This window comes from Mangifera indica, chromosome 8, assembly GCF_011075055.1.
Source record: "Mangifera indica cultivar Alphonso chromosome 8, CATAS_Mindica_2.1, whole genome shotgun sequence".
NCBI lineage: Eukaryota > Viridiplantae > Streptophyta > Magnoliopsida > Sapindales > Anacardiaceae > Mangifera > Mangifera indica.
In genome coordinates, this window is record NC_058144.1 from 7684813 (window position 1) to 7709361 (window position 24549).

Here is a 24549-nt window from a genome sequence, read left to right on the forward strand (position 1 = left end):
TCTTGTAATTTAAAGACTTACTATAATACACTACTACTGATTTTGTTTCTACTACCATATATAATTTGTAATAAATGAGGCAGCTAAGAGAGAATTTGATTCCTACTATTATAGGGACTCTTGTAATTTAAAGGCTCACTATAATAAACTACTATAGATTTTGTTTCCACTTATATTATTCAAGCACATATACATAGTAATATCAATTAGAGATTAACCTCTAAGAGTAAATTAAATATTAAAAGAGAAAATTTTATATATAAAGGAGTATGAATTCAAATTTTTTGTAGTGATATATTAAGATTAAACTCTTGATTTATTAGACTCGGGGCTTATTCTATTCATTGTAGTTGGTTTCCGCCCAATATGACGATCTCACTCTTGTGGGTTCCTTAAAAATTAAAAAAAAAAACTAAAGATTAACCTTTATGATTAAAGTGCGTGGTTAAAGTTTAGAAATTATACTATACCTAGTTTATCCAATAACTCCTGATTGTTTATTGGGATTTAATGATATAACTATTTCCATTGTTATTTGTTAAAAGATGTTAATTGTCTTAGAAATATTTTATCATCTATGCATAAATTTTTTAAATAATGTAATTCTAGTCCTTTCTGGTTTTGTTTGTTTAAAATTTAATTTTTAAGTTGTAATTAAGGTGGCCTTTGGTTGGTTTTGATTTTGAAGTTGGAGATTCTTAGGTTTACTCATTTAATTTCTTGAATCAAACAAATTAATGGTGCATTCGAATTGAGTTGAACCTAAATATAAACTATTTCAAGTTCAATTCAAATACATGATAATGAGTTCAAATTGAATTTAAACTGGTCGAAAACATTATTAGAAATTATCAAAGGGGTGTATGGTGATATTGATGGGATGAATGTGCTATCTATGCATAAATAGTATCATCTGCAAAATTGATATTAGCATCAATGAAATAAACAATATTATTAGAGAATTATTTGAATTAAATTGTCGAATTGAAACTCTAACTCAAATTTGACTTAAATTAAGTCAAATGTCAATCGAACCGAACTAATTAATTGAAGTCCACCACTACACCAACCCTTTGAACTATTAAATAAGACTAAATGACTAATTTCCACCCGAATTTTGGCAAACTAATAATTTTTCATTCTTAAGTATGAAACTAATTTTAAGGTACAATTATATTATTTGAGTTTGAACTTTGAAGTTAACATGAAACATCTTCCCTGTCACGTAATCTATGCAGAATCTGTTTTGCGTCAACCATCTTTCCTTAACTCACAAACCATGGACGGGATTTAGGCAAGAGATTTACTGTATTGCCAAATATAGAAGGGAAGAAATGGACAGAACCCCAAGCATTAACTTCTAACTAGTTGACGTCAACAAAGACATCCTATACCTCCACAATAGTAAAATGAGGAACAATCCCCTAATTTCTGATGGGCAGTCTCAGATATATACACTGAAACAAGAGTAATAACGGCCCTTGAAATCATAGAAAACATAATAAACTGACATATAACACCAACTGATTTAATCAGGTTGAATCCCAGTAGGCACAAAGCCACATACAAATGAAAGTTGAGAAATGGATTTACCAGTCAACACATTCTGAAACAAAGTCTCCAACATAAAATTTACCAAGTCTGATATGATCAAATTCAAGAACAACTAAATACTTTTCACATAAATTGTAGGATCAAAACAAGGCCTTTCCTCCCTAGCTGGAAAAATAACCTCACCAGCATGGTTCATCGAAGCCCTTCTTCTACCTATGAAACGGGCCCCTCTTTCATTCTCTAAAGAAGACGAAACTAATAGATGGATAACTATCCAATTTGCTGGCCAGTTCTATGAATCGGAATCTTGTGTTGGAGGGGAAAAAAGCCAATTGATTCGATTTCTAGAAATAAAAAAGAAGTCAAGGAAAGTAAACACGAAGAACACAAAAAAGGGTTGAGAAAGTGCTGAAGAGTGTGCTGGAAAATATACTTTATTGATTGTCTTAGCTTGTGTTACATGTAAGGCCTATTTATATACATATGCCCCTACTGATAAAAATCCTAGAAGAAGTATAGAAAAACCATTGTACATATAAATATCATTAGCCTGGAAATATCAGGCCAGCAAACAATTTCCAGAGGTATAAAGCAGTATGAAAGCAACTAGAGGTAAATAGAATTCTGTCTGTAACTCTTAGTTGGTATACAGCAGTTAATATAAAAGCTATGCAGCGGCTATAGTATAAAAGCAAATAAACTAATTCGAGGTTAATATTAAAGTTATGCAGCAGCTAATATAAAACGCAACCGCTTGGTCTCCTGTAATTCTGTCCGTAGCACTGTGACTTATGCCCCTCTACCTTTTCCTTCCCTGTCAAGCTCCAACAGGATAATGAAGTTTTCAGTTTTGCTGTTTTCTTTAATTTTGGATGTTAACATTGGAAATTCTCTGATAGTCTTGCAACAAAAGTCAACTGCTAGAGTTGCAGTGCTTACGTTATGCAAACCTTCACAAACACTTTTTAGGATAGTATTCAAAGCCAAGAGCAGGAGCATTCTTAATATTTCCAGTGCCCGAGAATAGCACCAAAAAGCTGTTATTTACATTTATATATAATGGATTTACTGTGTTTCCTCATATTTACTCGCAGGATTGCATTACAGTTAAGCAATCACCTGGAGCTTATAAAGCCTAACCCCACAGATGAAGTAGACAAACAAAAGAAAGACGCAGAGTTTGCCTCTGCTGCCTTAGGAGCTGACGTTGATTTGGTGGGAAGGAATGCTCAAAGGGAGAGTTTCATGGGCCTGAGTGATGTTATGCATTGTGGCAAAATGTGAGCCTCGGAAAAGTTGAATGTTTTCTTGGGGTTCAAAGGGTGACAAAATTCTTCCCTTTATAGTTACTTAGGTCATGTTCCAGAACTTAACTTATTTGAATCTCCTGTTTAAGTTTTACTGGAAAGATTCATACAAAAATTCTTATACTTAGGTATTGTTACCATTTTTCATAGAAAAGTAGTTGCTAGTATGAGTATTTTTCCTTTATGTGCATGCTATTGTGTTGACGCGACTCCATTTTTTCTCCCCTGAAGTTGAACTATTCTTTCCAGGATGTTAAACAAACTACTTGAATTTCTTGTGGACTCTAATTTCTTACTTCAGGTGCTTGTGATATCAACTCGAGCTGGTGGGCTTGGATTGAATCTTGCAAGTGCCAATCACATGGTCATATTCGACCAAACTGAAATCCTGCCCAAGATTTGCAGGCTCAGGACAGGTCATCTCGCTCTGGACAGAAGCGGCATGTTGTGGTATTCCACCTTCTCTCTGCCGGTTTTCTCGGGGAGCTTAAATATACTTGTCTGGTCTGGTGTACAAGCAGGAGTTGTCATATATTGCTGTTTCAGGGAAATTGGAAAAATGATATTTTGAAGAAGACCAGGTACGGTAATCAGTTCTTTTTTCAGTGGGGATGAGGATGAGCACAGTGGTGGAGGCATGGGGAACGTCTGTGAGCGGAAGAGTGGCTGATTTTCTCTAGCTTTTTTGAATTTGTGTTAAGATTTTTTTCATATTCTTGAATTTATGTGGTAACCCTTTTTCTCAGGATTCTAAGGAATTGCAAGGCAAAGCTATTTGGGTTGTACAATACTATAAGTACCTATTTTGAGTATATAAACAAATATATATTTATGTGTGTCATTATATAATTGAATGTTACTTTTCTCTTAATTCAAAATTATTTAATCACAAATCATATGATGATACACATAAAATATATACTTATTTGTATGCATAGTTTTACTGTTTGGGCTTTGCAATTTATTTCGTGATCTTTCAGATGAGCTTTGTACCAGTGCAATCATCCAGTTACATCAAAAACAGGGACAAGCATATGGGCAGTGTCCATTAGCAGACCTTTGTGATAAATTTTGAGACCTAATGGCTGCAACAAAATTAAAAAGAAATGACCATTGACATTGTGTACATGTGATGTTGGTTCTATGTTCAAAGATCTGCTGAGTGATAGAGAAAACCTTATTAGGACAAAATCAAATTTAAGATAAGCAAATCAACAGATATGACTGAATGTCGGTATGGAGCTTGGCTTCAGCACAATAATAAGCTAATAATGTTTACTAACAACCTGAACCTTCACATATTGTTTGTTTATGCTTATCATAATGAAGACATTGTCAATAATCTACCTGATATTCAAGAGGAATTAGAGCTGAGAGATAGCAGCTCAAGGCAGCTCCAAATACCCATTAAGAAGAAAAGAAAATTAGATGATGCAAATGGCAAATGATACAGCATAATTGCCCCGTTCATGGGTATGGGAGAGGTTGAATTTAGCTAGCAAGTGGGTAATATCTGCTAGTCCGTTGGAGAGGCAGAAAGTGCTTCAAGATTTCAAGAGAAAGAAGAGGATGGTATTCTTGCAGATTGTAAACTGAATTGTTGTAAACTCATCATTGTATATTATCATAAAGATGCAAATCTTTTTTTAATATATTTCAGTGTTTCTTCTTGCATCCGATAAAATGAAAATTTTGAAATAATGATTTAGTGAACAGAATGAAGATGTCAATCAAGGAAGCTACCCGCAGTTTTACGTCTATCCCAAATGGAATGATCTGAGCAGCTAAAAGGGAGGAAGAGGAAGGGGTTTCGAATTGTTTTGGTGCCACAGCTACTTTCTTTGCATCTTAAATCTGGAAACCGACATTGGAGGTTGGGTGCCAGAAGGTTGCAGTAGTCAAAGCCATGATGACAATTTGAAGTCAAAGATAAACAAACATCAACAATGTCAAAAATAATGCACGGGTAACCAATACGTTCTCTGTAATGGTATGCATATTGGGAGTGTGCCCTACAATTGAGCCTGTAAAAGCTTGCAAATAATAAATTATGTTAAAAATTGGTAAATTTCACATACTTGCATTCCTTTTGTTTCTTCATAAACTGAGGAACGTTGAAATCCCTGAGCTGATATAGGTAAAGGAAACACACCTTGCCACTGTCGAATCCTGCTTTGGAATCTGGGCAAACTCCTGTCAAAAAAGTGCGGTAAGGGAACTTGGAGGACTGGCCCTTAAACGCATGCAAGAATGTGTATTTATTATAGCAAACAAGATAATAACTTCTTGTTGACATAGAAATTCCAACAGAAATGTAATCATAAGTAGCCAAAAAAATAAAATCAATTCTCTTTCTTTCTAATTTCCCCTTGTTTACATAAACTTCAAATACCTCCTTTCTTGAGAAAGGTACTAATCCAACATTCTTTGTCTCTTCAGGAAGCACTAAAGAATTCTCAGCACAAATGGATTTCACACTGTGTGCTAAAGCTTTGCCGTTAGTCACGGCATCTGAAAGGGAGAAAACAAAGAGATCACTTTATCCATACACAAAAGCGGGAATGGTAACAACAGTTGACGTGCAAAATTATACAAACTAGCTCCCTAGTTTATTTCTAATAAGCAGTGAATATTATAAGACCTAGTTGGATTGTAATAGAATAAAAAATATAGTTTTGCAATCAAATTGAGGGATAAAACAACAATTTTAAATTAATGGGTACATTATTAATTAAATTCAAACTAGTTAACATTGTAACTTAATCATGTGGAAAATTGACTAAAAGAGGAAGAAACCAAGAAAACTGGTAAGTGGTGACATTAGAAAATCAATAAATCCATCACTCGCTTGAATAACTGAACTTGAGTCCAAACTTCTAAGCAAGCAACTAGCAGAAATTTGAAAAAAGCAAGAACCTGCCTGATTCAGATGTCCTGTCAGACTTTTCCTCCAGATATTCTACCCTTATCTTTACAAGACCCAACTGTGTTGAATAACAAACATTAACTACTAGTATAAAACGAAACAACACAAAAGCAACTGCTAACCAGTTTAGTCAATCCAAAAGGAAGTTGAAAATCGTCAAAACTAAATTCTATGATGATCAAATTATCAGCCTTCAATATTTTAATTCATATGAATGATTTGGGTTTCTGAGTGGTCTGATTGAGGAACATCTAATACATATTCATGCCTCAGAGTTGTTAAATCCTTGTTCTTTATAGAGTAGTGTCATCCATGCAAGTTAAGCGATGTGCTGTTTTCCTATGATCATTTAATGTATGCCAAATTGCACAATGCTGCTCCATTTTAAGATTCAGCAGTTTCTGCACTAGTTGTGATGAAGGTACAATATTTTGAAGCTTGGAATGCTAACTATAAATACAACAAGCCGTCAAAGCCGAAGGGAATTTTGTTTCCTAATTCTCTATGATCACATATCATCTAGCAAAAAAAAAATTGTGTATCTATGAATCATCAAAAGTCCCAAATGATATATCTATAAATCTAGCATCCTGAGTTCTTGAGACATTGAAGTGTTTGTTTCATGTGAGAATATGTTTCTATCAATCATTTAAGCACCCAAAAATAAACTATGTCAATGTAACAACACAATAGAAAGTGAAATTATCATTTCATCTTTACTATTTTATATTTCAAAATTATCATATAATTTTAAATTAACAAAATTTAAAATAACATTTTTAAATATTCAAATTTCCTGTTCATTTTACCATTGTCTTTTCTTTCTCTTTTTCTATATATAGAGATATTTTTATAGTATAGTAAGATTATATACCAAGTGGTAAACTATCATTTTTTAAAATATTAAAGATTTGCTTAAAAATTTTAAAGGGTTATTGGAAATTTAAAAAAGTTTGAAGATTTTTTTGAAAATTTTAAAAAATCAACCTATCACACTAGTTAAAAAAATGGCAACTGTAATCTAAAGAACTAAATATAATGTAACATGTAATGAGTATAAATATCATATTATAACTACTGAAATCTAGATAGTTTTAAAATATATGATTTTTAGAGGTTAATTTATAAGTTTTTAAACTTTTTTTAGTATTAAATTATTATATTTAAAATATTTAGATTTAGTAGAAGTTATATTGTTTTTTAAATAAAATTACTATTTTTTTTCTTTACATAGGTATTTTTTAATGAAGATACTATTTATGTGAATTAAGGGTGGAAAAGGTTTTTTCGCCAAATTTCGGGTGGGACAGTGTAATTTACTCTTTAAATTAATTAATAATGGTCTTACTTATTGGCGTATGAGATGCGGTACTGCGTGAAGCGCGTGTTTAACTTGAACTATTATTCGCCAAAGCAGAGTCTCCCTCTCTTGCACGCTGACCTTCATTTACCGAACAAAAGGCACAGGAACATGTCATTTTGTCAACGACGATCGACAAATTAAACAACCATAGCTTAGTTTGAGAACCAACTCCCCGAGCCCGCCTTCCGTGACAAAATATTTCATTGTTTATTAGTTAGTTGCTTATTAAATTAATAAGTTTTGAGTCAGTTGAGTTCTCACTTTCGATCATCTGACTCATGTTTTCTGCGTTTGTTTGATTGTTACTTCAAATGTTTAATTCTGCTTCAAGCAATACGTATTCTTGATAGGTGAGATTGCATCATTTTCTCCCGGTCTTGTTGTTCAAGATCATCAGTTAGTAAAGCTACGTACTGTTTCGGACTTGAATTCGTTTGTTTTTCAACTGGGGTTTGATATGGTTACCCGGCAAATTTTGGGTTCTATGCGGTATCAAAGGAGGAGGAAATTAGGGTTTTTGGTTCGGGTTCTTTTTGGATTATGCTTTGGTCTTGCAATTTTAAGTCCTGTTGGGGCTCTCAGACCGTTAAGGGAGCGAGCTCGCTCGTGGGGCGATGAGGTTGGTACTTTCTATATGCTTTATTTGGGATAGTGCTATATTTGTTTTCTGTCTTTTTCTTTTAGGAGAATTTAGGACATAGATCGTTAATTTCGATGTGAAAATGCAAATTGGTTAGTTTTGTTGTTGACCATGTCAAATTAAATGGTTTGTTTTGAGTTTGAATTTGAGTTTTTAAGTTTGCTGCCGTGGTGAAATGGGATTATACATTTCATTTTAACTTAATTTTGGGTATGACTGGATATGTCATAGCGGGCTGTATTTTATTCTGCATTTGTGTGAGTTTCTAGTTTTGATGCCATGGTGAAAATAGGGTATAATTTCATTTTTGTTTGATTTTTATGGGTTCAACTCGTTATGTGATAGTGGGCTGTCTCATTTCACATTGTGGAGTCTGGTAGTACAACAGCATAATTTTGCATTGATGCTTTTGGTAAGAATGGTGAGAGGTTGGTGAAATTATAGTTTACTTTCATTTTTTCTCTCATATAGTCTATTATAGCATCATTTCTATCATTCAGTATCACCTAATTGCTTAAGAAATTCCCTGGTTGAGTTGTGCAGCAAATAATGGTTGATAAATCTTATTTTTGGTAACGTTTTTCATTTGTTCATTGCTTTATTCACCAGTTATGTTTAGATTTTTCTATCTTTATGATAGCTGGAGGAAAACATCATTTGTCTGAGAAATCTGAATGAAAATAAACTCATTCTGTTACTTGCTGTTGATTCTTTTTTCAGTGGCTTTTTGTTAGAAAAGATGAAAATGAATTGGGTCCATTTTCTCCATGGAACATAACAGGAACTTACCGAGGTTTGTAATATATATACTTACCGTTCCTTGCTAGTCTTTAAATGTTGTTGAATACATTGTCTAATGAACTAGTTTTCCACTTTTTGGCATTGCATTTACATTTTCATCATAAGTTGCTTTTATTCAATTTCAATTCACTAGTAGAAACTGAAATATAATTTGTGTTTTTTTTTTTCTTTGAAATCCTGGATTTGGAAATCTGGGCTCAATATTATTTGATGACTTGTACAGTCATGAAAACATATTAGATTTGATCTTCTATTCTGCTTCATTCTTGATCTGACTACTTGTATATTTGCCCATATGAGTTTCAGGAGCCTGGAAATTTCTAGATTCTGCAAATATCTCTTCCAAGTTTCCTGATTTCAGGAAGTCAAATGGAAATTCCATCATTGAAATAGTTAGCACCCCGACAAAAATAACTGGTGTACATTATGTTCAGGTGAGGGAATTGAACCACTGCTTATGTTAACACATCATTCATGGTTATCATGCAGTTTATAAGTTTATAATAGCTCTTCCACATTTCTTAGCCATTCCATACTTTGAAATAATATTTTATTTAATGTTTGTACAAAACAATGATTAAAATGGGCCTTGCGACAGCAATTCGTATCATTCAGAAGCTGCCTTTGTTTCTTTGATATGGATATGATTACTAAATTTTATGTGTAACAATTAACCTCTTGGGCTTTCACAAACATGGATTTCGCTGTAATCATTGGATAAATATTGCTTAGTCTTTCGTAATTAAGAAAAAGGGGTCACATTACATGATGGAGACATGTTCTGATTATCTGAAGAAGTTGTGTTCTTTCAAACTCTTGCACCAGTTATACTATTATTTTTCATTCATGTTGTTACAGGGTGTAATTATATTCCATGATGTATTTGATAACGAGCATAACGTTGGTGGTGCTCAAATCAGAGTAGAAGGTGTATATATATGGCCTTTTAGACAGCTCCGAATGGTAGCGAACAGGTAAGTCACGTGAATTTTAGTAGATTATTAGCTTTTAATTTTTCAAGACAATGTACATTAAAAATCCATCCTAGAGCATCTATCAAATATTCAATGCAGGGTTCCCACTTTTCACTTGTCTTCCCATTAATTTAGTTATTTTAGGTGGTTTTCTAGTTGCATTTCAAACTCTAACATTCTACTATACACTATTGCAGTGGAAAAGAGGGAGATTTGTACCAAGAAGAAGAATATATTTTGTCAAATCCATATCATTTGGTAACATTTTTTATCAAGTCAGTGGTGATACTTGAAATTCATATTCGTGCTGTAGTATATGGTTTAGAATAACATACCTTGCAAAGGTGGTTGTGAATTGACCTTATGAGTTTAATTAATTTGTTTTGATATTACTAATTATCATAAACTGGTACTGCATAACTGGCATGCTCTGATGTAAATAGTACAGTGTTGAACTTGGGTCATATATATTTGGTGGTGTTGGTTTTTGTGGGATGAGTCTGTTTTTAGTGGTCTCTGAATCTGTTTTATGCTTTTTGTTTTTTGTCTTTCTGTTCTAGAATTTATGGGAATAGAGGTTTTGTTCTAAATAACCTACTGGATTATGGGCTATTCTTTCGAATCTTAGATCCTATTTGACAATACCTTACTTTTTGAGATGTTTAGATTTGATCATGATATCAGTATTTCTTTAAATATTTTTATTGATAGTGCTGCCAATTCTTTGAACAGCTTGGAGTTTTCTCATCTCAGGTGTTCCAAGAATCTCCGCGAGAGAAAATATGGAGAAGGAAAAATTGTAATACTTTCTACTTCACTTTGACTTTTATGCTTTATATACTACCACCTTAATTCTTATATGTTTTTGGTGCAGCACCAATTTATGAAATGGAGAAACATTGTAATGTGGAAATTGCTGCACAAATTTCACATATCTCATCCTCACAACATGGTATATGAGTTTCCTCTACATACGAATACATGCTTTACTTACCTTTTGAGGAAGAAATTGTGTATTGCACTCTGTTGAATGTTTTGAGTGAATAAGTACTAAGTCATTGTTATTGCTTACACTCTTACAGAGAGTGATCATGATCGTGATCGTTATCACATAGAAGGACTAATGGAGAGTCCTGCAGTGGATGATGATCGGGATTGCTTCTCACCTTTACTTATAAATGCTACTTCTGTCAACACTGAGGTCTACTATAACAAAGCAGTGAACTATACTTTAATGGTCACTTTTGTATCCTTTTCAATATCATTGCTCTTGTGGCTCATCACTGTGTTGTTCTCTAGTTTTGGATGAGTTCCTTGACATTTTTCGCGCAGGTTTCTTTCCTTCAGGTTCTTTTGTTAATTCGGCAGATGGAACATAGCAACACTCAATCTGTGAGAAGATTACTCTTTACATTTTTCAGTGACAATAATTTAGGGATCTGCATGATGTCATTTATAATAAGAATACTGCTTTTTTCATTATCTTGTTTTCTCATGGTTTAACCATGGTAATATGGTTCTGATCTGCCTTTATAAGGGTGCTGCCAAAGTTTCAATTTTAATGGTAGGGCAACAGGCTATCATGGATGCATATCTTTGCCTTTCACATCTGACTGCAGGAATACTAGTTGGTAAGTTAAGAAAATTAGCAGCGGAACTTTGTTGCTTTTTCTTAAAAAAACAGTACAATATCAGTTCAGCAATTCCATGGAGACCAAATATGTATTGGTAAAGATGAAACTTGTTCTTTCTGCTCTCACATAAACATTAGCTTAAATAATACATGTGTTGCTCTTTTATTTGTATTCATTTACTATTTTTTTTTCTTTAGTGCACACAATGAAGTTGTGGCTTCTGTCATTTCTCCTAATTTTTCCTGTACCTGCATACTAGAAAACCACTTATTATTTTCTGATTTGTTCAACTGATCATGGAAAATTTTTCTTTTGATCAGTTGTTGCTAATAATTGGTTATTTTCCATCAATTAAGTGGAACTTGTTTTTTGGCCTACAGAATCATTGTTTAATGCTTTTGCAACGGCTGCATTTTTCAAGTTTGTAGTCTTCTCAATTTTTGAGATGAGATATCTTCTTGCTATATGGAAGGCAAGTCGACCCATGAATAATGGCGAAGGTTGGGAAACCATGAGGCGTGAACTGTCAGTTCTATATAGTCGTTTCTGTAAGTGCTATCATTTTATTTGAAGTTTTATTAAGTTTTCCAATGCTACATGTAGGTCTCTACCTTCCACATCAGCTACTACCTGATTTTTGGACCAAGTTTCATTTATAACATTCAAAGTGTGATGGAGTGTTAAATCAAGAAGCCTCTCAGACATATTATTTAGAATGTTGAAAGCATTCACCCTTGAGCTCAGCCATAAGCATGAGAAAAAAAAGTCACCCTTGAGCTCAGCCATAAGCATGAGAAAAAAAAGTCTGTTTCACGACCATATTTAACTGTCTATATATACATTTAATGATCCAGGCATAAGGTTGTTTACAACTTATGTTGAACACTCAGATTTTAATTATATAAGTAGTAGCAGGTATACTTGACATTTATTTTCAAGCTTAAAATGCTGGACTATACGGGAGAAAATTTTTTATTATTATTATTTATGTGGCATTCTAGCCCTTTTATACAGGTTTTAGTTATAATTGGAGATCATAATGGAAATAAGTTTTTTACTGGTCTCCTGCTTATTTTTAACTACTCTTTCCCATTCCTAAACATTTTCAATATGTTGATTGAAATTCGTTGTATTAAATTGTCATGCAAATTTGATCCCACTGTTTGTTGCTATCCGCAGATGGGATCCTTTTGGGAGGCATTCTGGTTATGTACGAATTTCACAATTTTCTGAGACCTATTCTTCTCCTTTTGTACTCATTTTGGATACCTCAAATAATCACCAATGTTGTTCGTGATTCAAGAAAATTTTTGCATCCTCACTACATTTTAGGCATAAGTGTTACTCGGTTGGCAATCCCATTATATATATTTGGATGCCCTCACAACTTCATGCGCATTGAGCCTGCTTGGAATTGGTGTATCTGCTTGATTGTATTTATTGGGCTGCAAGCTTCAATTCTTCTTCTTCAGCACTGCCTTGGATCTCGATGGTTCATTCCTCGTCAGGTTGGAAGTAACTCTGGCTATTTTCCTCATGCAAAATCTTTCTTCCATTTCTTGGTTATCATTTTTTGTTTACACAAATATATGCATCAAGTTACTGTTTTTACAATGCAGCATAACTACCATTCAGTCCAGGTATAACGTAAAAATAATTTATTTTGTGCTCAATGGGTCCTTTATTTTCCATCATCCTTGGGGATTAGAACTCAGTTTTCCTTGCAAGGCAATTTTATGTGTTTGTTGTTTACACCTGTTTTCAGTTAAGGTGTGAGGTGTGCTTTTTTCCAATTAATGTTCTTAACAAGAAAAATTTTTAAAAAAATTAACTACATTGCTGTGACTTTCATAACTGCCTAAAGCTTTGTTCCATGATTTGCAGATCCTACCTGAGAAATATAGCTATTATAGGCGCTTTGATGAGAATTTAGATCATTCTACGGACTGTGTCATTTGCATGACTACCATTGATCTTACACAGCATTCCAATGATTGCATGGTATATTAGCAGTATTTTTATTCTATAATTAGTTGCTTTTGTAGATCTTTTTATTGTTTTTGGTAGTAAACATAAATTTGCAAATTCTCTAACAGGTGACCCCATGTGAACATTTTTTCCACTCGGGTTGTTTACAAAGATGGATGGATATAAAGATGGAATGCCCAACTTGCCGGCGTCCTCTACCACCAGCCTAGAGAGATTATTTCACTGTCTATATTTACATAGGATCAATTGTCCTGCACATTCTACTAACTTTGGTAAATTATTCGACACAAAGTCTTTCTACTATTTTTTGGCAATTTGGTATTGAATTTAAGGGATTTGTCAATTTGTGAGAAGTGAGTCAGTTTTTTTGTCTTTATTTTTCCCATAATTTGTATCTCATTTCACATATAAAATCTGCATACTATAACAATATCAAATGTAAATTTAGATGTCAATTAAATTGCGTTTTATTGATTTCCATGCTGATTGTTAGTCACATTTCTACTTTTTTGTTTTCAGGTTGGCGAAAAGCCCCACATTTTGCTGAAATACATGCTTAGAAGATGGGTGGAGAACTCCATAAGCAATTTGAAAGTCAGCATATCTTGTATTAATTGTATGATATGTAGCATAGGGATTTGTTTTCAATGAAATTTACTTTGACATGATTAATTTTTTCTTTCTTTCAAAATTTTTAGAAGAAACAAAATGTTAACAAGTTCATGTAGAGAGCCTTACTGTAAATAATAAAACCCATTTGTTTTAATCGAATATTCTTGATTAGTCAAACCTTGAAACAGGTTAAACTAACCACTTCTAACACAAAAGCCAAATTACTTGCCAGACAGGCGAACATAGGTGCAGCTGTTGGCATTGCTGTTGGAAGCAAAGCAACTGAACCCAAAAAGAGTCCAGAATTACTAACTCCACCGCCACCATTGCAGTGTTGCCCAAAGCTCTCAACAGGATGCTCAAGCACAGGCTGACATACTTTGTTGCTTTGCTGCAGCAGCGGTCTCTCTGGCAAACAGTTCCTGCCATCATCAAGCACTATATGTTTTGATGTCAAGTGGTTGCAAATTCTCCCCTCTTCACAGAAGTTAGAAGAAAATGAGAAGTTTGCCGAGTTTGGCAAAACACAGCTCCGTCTGGCACAATACCACTCATCATGTTATGAGCAAAATTTAGTTGCTCCGATTGAGCCAACCCTGCAATGCTATAAGGTCTAGGACCAACTAAATTGTTGAAGCTCACATCCTGCACTCCCAGTTTGTAGAGATAACCAACTTCTGGAGGCAAACACCCTGAAAAAGTAGTGTTGGCCACTAGCAGTTCCTCTAAAGTATCAACCAATCTGGCAATACTTGGTGGCAAGCATCCGCCAAAGTAGTTTGCAATAACCACAACAGTTGCCGAGTTGTTTGCACCAAAATTTGGTGGAATCACATTCGTCAAGCTATTGTTATCAACAAATATCGCATCAAGTTTCTTATTGGCAATTTAAAGAGGTAATGGCCCTTCAAACTCATTGAAACAGATGTCAGAGGAAAATGACCAACAAATCTGTTATTACTAGGGTCAAGCAATGTAGGAATTAAAGACTTGATAAAGTTTCCGGGATACTTCCACAGAAGCGATTGCTATTGAGATGGATACATGCAAGGTCAGAGAGGAGGCCTAATTCATCAGGAAGAAAACCAGCAATGTCAGCTCCACTAAGATCAATGCCAGCAGCGACTGGGATTTTGGGGTTATAAGGAGGAGCAGCACAATATATGCCAGTGTAGTTGTGTACTGAGTCAATAGGATCAGGGTGAATAACTGTTTTCCATGCTTGGATATCGATAAAAGCTTAGTGAAGTTTGCCGTTCAAAAATCAGGGAGGACTTGTGAGAGGAGCGGTGATGGTGATGAGTGGAAGAGTAGCTGTGCTTTGCAGCAGGATTGTTTGAAAAAGAAGAAAGGTATACATAAACTGAAACTACAGATGTAAGGAGGCCGTGGGAACTCAACTCGGTTCAATACATTATTGAATTATGCTAGAAGCGAGCATTGCCTAATTGCAAAAGAAATTTGCTTGATTATTATCAACAAATGAACTGAAAACTATGGTCTAGAGCACAAGCAAGAATACCCAAAATTCAAATAGTTATTTAATGACTATAACAATCTTTTTAAGTCAATTCCCTAAATAATGGGAAACATAAGAAACTCTATTTGCTCATCCAAAATTATTCAAACTTAGAGGAGCACCATCCCCAACCTGCATAAATACATTAACCACCACCACCTGATCCATATTTCTTGCCAAAAACAATGACCTGCAGCTTGTCATAACCAGCAAGTACACCAGCACCTGCAACAGCACGCAGGATGTTTGCACCAGCACCCTTGAAGAGTGATTTAGCACCTTCCTTCTTCAAAATCTGATTAAAGGCATCCAGAGAGCTTTTGTACTTGACAGCTTCTCCAGAGGTCATCATCATTCTTCTGCGTACTGTGTCAATGGGGTAAGAAGCTAAACCAGCTCCAATGGTGATTCCCCATCCCAGTAAAAAGCTAGCTAAGAAACTATCCTGTAATCACCAAAATTTACCATATGCACGCATACAGCTTAGCAAATAAACACAACATTTTGAAGTTCAGAGTGGAGCATATTTCTAGAAGCACCTGCTCTTCTGAAAATACATCAATCTCTAAGCCTAATTCTAACTAAAAATATGATCCGAAAAGAACCTATAAGCAACATCAATTAACATCAAATATAAGTAATAGTATCTGAAAAGTGACGAAAGGTTGATACGTATGATGCTGCAATAAGCAAACAAAATGAGCGATTCAAAATCTTTACATACCTGCAAGCCTCCAACCAGTACCACAGGTTTCAAAGAGTCATACATTCCAAAGTAGAGCCCACGGTACACAATAATCCCAACACAAGAGATGTTGAATCCACGATACAGCCCTGCAATGCCATCAGACTTGATTGTCTTCTTGTAGACATCAATCAAACCATTAAACTGCCTCTCACCCCCCTTCTTGGCTGCCTTAGCATCATTAGCCAGACGAGTTCGTGCATAGTCCAGAGAGTAAACAAAGAGAAGCGATGAAGCACCAGCAGCACCACCAGATGCCAAGTTGCCCGCAAACCATTTCCAGTACCCATCTCTGTCTTTCTTGAAGTTAAACAGTCTCTTGAAATAATCCTTGAATGCAAAGTTCAGGGCCTGGGTGGGGAAGTATCTGATAACATTAGCTGTGTTTCCTCTCCAAAGTGCAATGACACCTTCATCCTTCATAGTTCTGGCAAAGCAATCAGAGATTCCCTTGTATGGTTCAGACAGTCGTCCAGACTTAATCATCTCATCCTGATTCTGGATCAAAAGCTTAACACGCTCAATTGGAGCAGCTGCTGTCTTGGAAACAGCTGCAGAAACTCCTCCCATTAGAAAATCCACCATAAAACCATAGGCACCTTTCTCTGAAGGTGCTTGTACATGTACAGGAGAAAGAGGTGACACAAGTGCCAAGCCATTGCCCTGACTTGCTGTCTGAAAAGAACTTTGCAAACCTCCATTAAAACAACCAGTCACAATGTAGTTACGGGTGTGCAAATTGGCAGAGAGCTTGTTAATTAAGTAGGATTGTCCTTGAATTTTCTGAAACACCGATGGATGGTGTGATCCATCAGCCATGTTGGAAGCTCAAGACCGTGACCTGTAAAGGAAGATATGTTTAGAAAATTTTCACATCCAACAGAAAATTTTAATAATTTTTACACGGTGCACAAGAGTCGATCCATCACCAGAAGACATATATGGTCCATCCCCTTTAAGCTGGAAGGATGACCTAATAACACATTCTGGCTTGGATTAAATAATACCATCGACCCCTTATCAACAAAAAAAATTGCACTCAAAGGCAGGATTAAGATCTTTGTTACAATTCCTCCACACCTCCACCAGATCAAAGGCATTCAGGTTTGAAATGAATAATTCTATTCTCATCTGTACACATCATATTGATAAGTTCACTGTTTCAACAAACCGTGCAGGAAAGGATTTACGAATTACCAAGTTCAACAAATATTGTAGAGAGAAAATTTCATGGTCTCAAATATTTTGATCATCTCTCTCGTTAATTAAGCTCATCTAATGATCAGTGAAACTCACATTATGCTTGTAGTTTGCAAAATCCCCTACGAGTGATTAATATTCAGAATTTGGCTGTGGAGTTCACTTACAAGAAATTGGAAATTATTGAGCAGCTGCTTGAAATCCTAGTGCACGAGAGTTTTCTAGGCTACTAAAGTAGTTGTAGTTTCCCATAATTTCTAAGATATTTACAATTATTTCTCATCATTTTAACATTGGTGATAGATTATTTGGACAATAAAACTATGTGCACTTAAAACGAGTACCAAATTGAGTATGTCTCATTATATGATTGGGTGATCAAGGATGATGAAACGACCAGTCACACAGCGACTAATCATCATTGCTTAACAAATTTATCCTCATTATAACTTCATCTAGCATTGCTCATATTTGGATCAGAAAATCAATTGTTAGGATACTTAAATAAGAACTTTCACAGGTTCCAAAAAACAGAAATAGTGACACAAATTAATTATTTTAACTATCATAAAGGCAACCAACCATGATCTTTAGCTGATCATTTTCAGATCGTTTAATTTTCATCAATTTCCTCTAGTTTCTTGTCAACCAAACAAAGAGTAGTTGCAATATTAGCAGATAACTGTGACTACAGATCTAAACAACTAAACACAAAAAAAATAAATATCCAGCAGTGCAAAAAAAATAAATTGCAACGACTAACAGATGACAAGTTGAATATACACAAAGAACATAAAAACGGCATTAGATCTATAAAAATGAAAATGATTTAAAGAGTAAAATGAACCTGAGTAGGTCGCCCAGAGTGAAAACTCCTGAAAGTGAGGAAAGTAAAGCGCGAGATAATAATAGATATTTAAAGACAACATTTAGGGTTTTCTAAAAGACGGATTTCTCCCTGCTGAGGTTTTAAATTACTATTGTCACGTGGGCCGTAAAAAAAAAAAATTTGTATAGATACTGACATGAATTTCATTTCATTTTAGTTAGTAAATTAATATCCAACCCATGGTCTGGCAAAATTTGGTAATACAATAATTTTAAAATGATAAAATAGTTATAAATAATATAATAATTTATTTTTTTAATTTTTTTATTATTAGAGTTAAATTGTGGGTAAACTTGTTATTTACTCATTTTATTTTACTATCGTTGGCTGTATTAATGTAATGGACCAAGATCGCATAGCACAGAAGCAATCAAGAAAATATTTTCGTTTTCTACGTAAATGTGAGTACATTACATTTTAAAATTCTGACATCTTAACAAGGAAATTGCTCAATTCACGAAAAAATTATTCCATTCAGGGCCGTTTGGTTGAAAGAAATGAAGGGTTACTGAAATTGAATAATCTTCTAATACTATATAAAAAGATAATCTTATTTTAAAATTCTTATTCGATATTGAAATATTATGAAACAAATTTTGAAGTTATTATAATTCTATTTTGATTTATTAATTTTTATAACAAATAAATCTTCATTTTAAATAATATTTTAAACTAATTATACCTAAAAATATCTAAATAAAATAATATTTTAATATTTTTTTATTACATCTAATCAAATACAATAATTATTTATACATACTCATATTTATCTATCTTTCTACTTGATAATATTTTATTTTTAATAATAAAACATACCCAAAACTAATAGCCTTTATGATTCCTACCTCAATCATCCCATTGAAATTGGGAAAAAAGAAAAAAAGGGGGCAGTGAATAGAATTTACGATAAAACAATCGATACAAACCAACCTACATTCAGGAGGATGGTATGTCAGTTTCATGTACAAAAACTCAAAAAGAAATCTTGGTCAGACACATAAATGAGGTTACAACTTCTCCTACATTATTTGTTCACTTAGCATAAATTTTAGATAACATGTTTTACAATTAGCGATTAAAAGGAGTTCCAAGAATGCACATGTATATTCAGATAAAAAATTGAAATGCGGCGCTTCAGCTTCTGAATAGGTGAAAGAGTAATAATACCATGAAATGGAAGCTGAAAGATGATTAAGCAGAACACAAGGAAGCCTTCTGCCTTGCCAGTAACTCTTTAAGTTTCTTTATATGCTCAGTATTAGAAATCATGTAATCCTGGAAGGACTTCCTCAATTCCTGCAAAACTTTTTTGTCACGGCCAGGGCTCATGTTAAGTAGCTTTGAGAAGAGATTCTTCCATAGTTCAACATTCCAATATCTGAGATTTTTTAATATAAAAAAGTCAAAAGAATTTTCCATGAATAGATATAGATTGCATGTGAATTTAACACATCTCTTGTTAAAAAAACAAATGTGAAATTTTTCCTCCCCTACCAAAATGGATGACATACGCATATACAGTTAAAGGCTCAAAAAAGTTGTTTACCGTCTGAACGATGACTTTGGTAGATAAATGAAGCTACCGTCTGATGATGCTTTCTTTTCAACTTCCATATAAGAGCCGTGCAGCATCATGTGAACAACAACACACAAGCCATATGTGTCTACCTGGTTACAGTGACACAAAGTGAGCTGACAACACTGACATGTATTTTGTGGTACAACATTTAGTTGGGACTGACCTGAAATGTCCATGGCTTCTTCTCTTGCATTTCTACACAGCGAAAGCCAGAAGTACGACAATCTCCCTCAAATTCTGTGTTTTTAGGAAAAAGATGCAGGTCTATTCCCCTTCCCCAATCAACAAGGCAAAGTCCCTGCCCAATGAGCTTTTAGCACAATTATAAAGTAGGAGATAAAACCTAGTCTCTCATGGTACGAGAATTAACCTGATCATGCCAAGGGCCAGTCCGGTCATGAAACTCGTGCAATGTAAGTTCATCCCTGCCAAAGAACAGGTAATCAATCTCAATTACTAATCTCTTAAGGATGCTATTTTCAAGATGTAGATTAAACTAAAGGACACAATTATCAAAATGGTAAGAAAGAAAGTTGGGCCAAAACATCATTAAATAAAGAAAATCTTATCTCTCTCACATATGTAAAAGAAATATCTACAAAAAAGATACAAGAATTTTCAAGGATACTATGAAAGCGATTTTTGGCAAGACCCAATGCTTCCCACAGTACAGTCCAAGAACACCAGCTAATATAAGAACACATAGAAGCAAGTTCATTAATTGCATCGCCTTTACTTTATGTAGACTTTGACGACGAGAAGCAAAGAATTCTGTATGATGTATGATTTCCATGTTTATGCCTAACTCAAGCAAGTAGTTCACGCGCAACAAATGAGGTATAATCACCTTAAGTGCAGTAAATCTTCACAGAATGTGAATATACCTACATTATGAAGATGCATGCGTTTTGTTTTGCAATAGTTCCATGATCATAAGATGCGTACTAGTCTCTGAATTATTTCAAGTAGTTATACAATTATAACCCCATTATTGCACTATGGAATTTCCATTAAAATATAGTTTTTACCATTTTCTTAGACAAGTTAAAGAAGGTTAGTCTACTCCTCCTAGATATCAAGACACTTCGTGTCAAACTTCTAGAAAAATTTTGATAAAGAGAAATGAAATCAGGGCATGCCATTTTCAACAGGATAAAAACCCAAAGGATATACTAGCATCATTGGATTGCCAAGCTTACAAAAAAGTGTGGAAAGACCTAAAAAGTTAAAAAATGATTTTACCTTGCATAGCGAATAAGCAGATTATCAGGCTTGAAATCACCGTGAATGATGCCTACATTGTGCAAAGATTCCAGGATACAGAGCATCTCTGTGGTGTAATAAATGCATAAAACCTCTTCCATGGACTTGCCAATAACAACATAAGAATTTATGGCATCCTGCACCAATTTGCATTATATATATTGAGTACAAAAGATTTGTCTGCTATGAAAGCTGACAAATGCACACTAAACGACCAACCTGGAGAGTCCCTTGGGGCAGATAGTCACAAACAAGTATGCTGTAGTCTGAATAAAGATGAATTCTGTGTGCAAAACCGAAGTTTGACCTCTGATAAAATTAGACACTCTATAAGTGGTTTTCTCAAAATTATAGAGCAAGGATAATTAATGAAAACGCAAGACATACTTCCTTGTCTGAGATGCGCTGATCAAGCTGCCGATACATGTAAAACTCCCAAGGGAAAGCAGGCTTTTGTATCTGCTAAAGACTTTCAGCTATTAAACAAAATCCAATAAGAAGTCTTCTCTCGGCAGTGAGAAACAGGGAATGGAAAGCAAACTACACCTTTAAAGCCACAACATCATCAGGATTACTGTTGACACAAGCTTTAAATACTTTAGCAAAGCCACCCTGACCTGCACAACCCTTGATCTGGTACTTCTTTCCACCTGGGTATCATAGCGTAAGCGTGAGTATGCATGAATGAATGAATAGGCTGACCAATGTGCATTCAAGCTAAGAAACACAACTATATCAGTGGCCTACCTTTGTTCCAGTATAAACATTTACACTAAAAAATTGTTAATCCATTCATCGTTTTATATATGAACCTAATAAAAATCCTACCATCTAGACTCTGAGATAGACTCACAGGATCTGCACATATTATGAACAAGAAAAATATGCAAAATTACATCATTTTAACATTTCCATGAAGAAAGCAGGACAGATTTTTACTCTGACACAAACAAATAGTGAAAAGACTCTGCATTAATGAGTTTTACTTGGCCTTTCCTTTGTTGAAGTTTTCATAATACAGATGTCTCCTCTATGCATTTAATTGAAAATTATTTATTAATCTTCCCAACCGATTTTACAACATTAAACTCTAGTTCAGTTTTGCTTGAGATAGCAAGTAGAACAATTAAAAAAGCCTCCTCTCATCATCACAAATAATGTTACCCTAATTTCAAAACAATTGGAAAATTTTTATGTAAATATAATGAACGAAAAATGCCATAACAAAGAAAATCACCTATCTCAATTATTTTATTCCTTGACGAATTATTCAGAGAAGATAAAGCTACCTTTCCTGGGTAAGCTTTGTTACTTGGATGGTAACCCTGAAATAGAAGCAACGACAGCTAGCATTAAAAATACTATTGATCAGGCAAAGAGAGACTCGTGCTAAAAGTAATGGTTAAATTGTCTCACATCGTATTTTATCATTTGAGGATTTATCTTCTTAAGTAGATCTTTGACGGTGCAGATAGCCCATGGGTTAATAGTACTTTTTCCAGACTCGATGGATTCATCAATCTGCCAATACAAAACAATGCAAATAGATCAGTTTTATCTCCACTTCATTAAAAATATTTGAACAAGAAACACTTCATAAAACAAGGGAGTATCTCATAAGCAAAGAAAAGACAACGTTAACAATAAAACTGCATGGGTATTTGAGCATGGGATAAAATTCAGTGATTACTGGTTCACCATAATCCTCAAAAGAATTATGCCCAACCAGTATGTCGACTTTCTTTTATCACTGTTATTGACATAAATGATAAAGCCTGTCTGAAATGTCTGGTAATATTTATCTTAAAGCCAAATAAATTATACATATACTAACATACCTTCTGAAGTGAAGAAGCATCAAGTCTTTCAGACATTCTATCAAGAAATAGGGATTGTGCCTCCTTCAACTGCTCAAGAGGTTCCGCTTTCCTGTTAGCCAATAATAACAGGATTAAAGATGTGGCAAAAACCCATCAAGCAAAGCAAAAAATCACAGTTGAGAGTGAAGAGACCTTGAAATACCCATCTGATAAACCATATGAGCATCCTGCCACAACCCTTTTGCTTCAAGAAAAAACGCATACCACTGATATAGACAAGAGTGACCGATACATATCTCAGTCTCCTCCATTTCTTTGAAAACCTTTTCAAAATCTTTATTGCCCTCCAACTACATAAACCCAATTAATCTATCAGATAATTTTAATGATATATAAGAAGTTTTAACTCATCAAAAATTTCTAAATCCACAAATAATTCTCCTTCAGTTTTAGTTTATAGAAGATTGTTCCAGCAATTATCGTTTCCGACTCTTACAAACACTTTCATATCTTCACTAACCGACAAAACCCCAAGTGCATATGTATATATATCAAGCAATTAACATGTAAAGCAAGTTACAACAGCCGATACTAATTTAATCCCCCACCCACAAAAGTAAAAAACATAACAAAGGTATCAAATCTACAAATACAAGAACACGCTTTTAGATAATAAAGCAAATTGAAATTCCTTCCCATCTTAACTCTTTTAAGCAGGCAGCGAACCACACGAATGCGTCAATTTATTTCAGCCCACAAAAAAAGTTCAAAAAATATATATATTTCAAGCAATGACGATATAAAGCAAAATCAATAACTAAGATTGCCACAACATGTACCTCACCCTCCTATACTCTTAATAGCTTGTGACCTCCAAATAAAAGACAAGCAAAAACAGATTAACAAATTAACTATTGAACAGAATGCTCAATCAATTAAGCGTATAGATTTAATTACGTAGAGAAGCCAAATCTTGAGAAATCTGAGGTCGTTTTTGTAGTGCGAATGGTGCTTGAAAGTAGTGATACAATCTAATAAGAGCTTATCGAGATCTGTAGTAACAGAATGGTTTCCAGAACACCACTCATCCAGTGCCTTTTTTATGGACCTAAATCCACCCAAAGAAATTCATGATTATTAGAAGTCTGTTTATGTTAAAAAAAAAAAAAAAAGAAAACAGATAAAGAGAGTGTATGCTCACAAAAGCCATGGCAACAGAGGGTCTTGAGCAGCGGTGTTGTCCTCAAAGCTGGGCAGAACAACGGCCATATCTTTTTTCTGTCACTATTACGGGAGAGAAATTCAGTTGATGTGATTCAAAGAGAGATCCGGAGCGCACAGACGAAGCGGGAAGTTTTTTGCTTTTCAAATTTTAGATATTTTCCATTTTTAAAATGCACCCTTAATGGCGGAACCTCTTTTTTTTTTTTATCCTGAAGACCGTGGATCTATAATTATTAAACACGTATAATAAGATTTCACAAATATAATAAAAATCTAAATCTAAATTTTTATCTTAAAAATTATAATAAATTACACCTTTTTACTATTCCACTGGGGTTATAAATTTACAATTTGCTTGTTACTATTTTGTCTACTTTTATGAATGATTGGCATTTTCCATCCACTCTTTGGACTTAATATACTTATATAATAGAATTAAATTTATTTTAATATTAAAACTTAACTCTTTTTTAATCATATTATATAGTTTTTAACCTATTTTTATATATT

The 24549-nt window shown here is 34.1% G+C and overlaps 3 protein-coding genes and 1 pseudogene across 5 annotated transcripts; 1 reads left to right on the forward strand and 3 right to left on the reverse strand.

The window, feature by feature from the left end:
- Positions 1-7157: 7157 nt before the first annotated feature.
- LOC123222810 (transmembrane E3 ubiquitin-protein ligase FLY2-like) lies at positions 7158-13959 on the forward strand. Of its 2 annotated transcripts, XM_044645776.1 has the most exons (15): positions 7158-7769; positions 8511-8583; positions 8898-9025; positions 9450-9565; positions 9763-9823; positions 10298-10364; positions 10440-10517; positions 10648-10811; positions 10898-10957; positions 11103-11196; positions 11580-11747; positions 12379-12707; positions 13084-13200; positions 13296-13460; positions 13708-13959. In XM_044645776.1, the coding sequence occupies exons 1-14, from the start codon at positions 7608-7610 to the stop codon at positions 13395-13397; spliced, it is 1719 nt and encodes a 572-aa protein (XP_044501711.1). In that variant the 5' UTR covers positions 7158-7607; the 3' UTR covers positions 13398-13460; positions 13708-13959. The 2 variants fall into 2 exon arrangements, with proteins under 2 accessions (XP_044501711.1, XP_044501712.1); XM_044645777.1 differs by lacking the exon at positions 13084-13200.
- On the reverse strand, positions 13936-15457 carry LOC123223487 (annotated as a pseudogene).
- On the reverse strand, positions 15320-18252 carry LOC123222811 (ADP,ATP carrier protein 3, mitochondrial-like). Its single transcript, XM_044645778.1, has 3 exons — positions 18112-18252; positions 16044-16905; positions 15320-15764 (listed from the first exon to the last, which is right to left on the reverse strand). The coding sequence occupies exons 2-3, from the start codon at positions 16881-16883 to the stop codon at positions 15465-15467; spliced, it is 1140 nt and encodes a 379-aa protein (XP_044501713.1). The 5' UTR covers positions 16884-16905; positions 18112-18252; the 3' UTR covers positions 15320-15464.
- Positions 18253-19040: 788 nt separating this feature from the next.
- On the reverse strand, positions 19041-24197 carry LOC123223123 (mitotic checkpoint serine/threonine-protein kinase BUB1). 2 transcript variants are annotated; one of them, XM_044646209.1, is made up of 14 exons: positions 24017-24197; positions 23773-23923; positions 23008-23165; positions 22834-22924; positions 22412-22516; positions 22233-22320; positions 21542-21645; positions 21383-21454; positions 21215-21304; positions 20975-21132; positions 20103-20157; positions 19896-20030; positions 19700-19821; positions 19041-19457 (listed from the first exon to the last, which is right to left on the reverse strand). In XM_044646209.1, exons 1-14 carry the CDS (start codon positions 24082-24084, stop codon positions 19412-19414), a joined length of 1443 nt encoding a protein of 480 aa, XP_044502144.1. In that variant the 5' UTR covers positions 24085-24197; the 3' UTR covers positions 19041-19411. The 2 variants fall into 2 exon arrangements, with proteins under 2 accessions (XP_044502144.1, XP_044502143.1); XM_044646208.1 differs by having other exon boundaries at positions 19041-19531; positions 24017-24194.
- Positions 24198-24549: the final 352 nt, after the last annotated feature.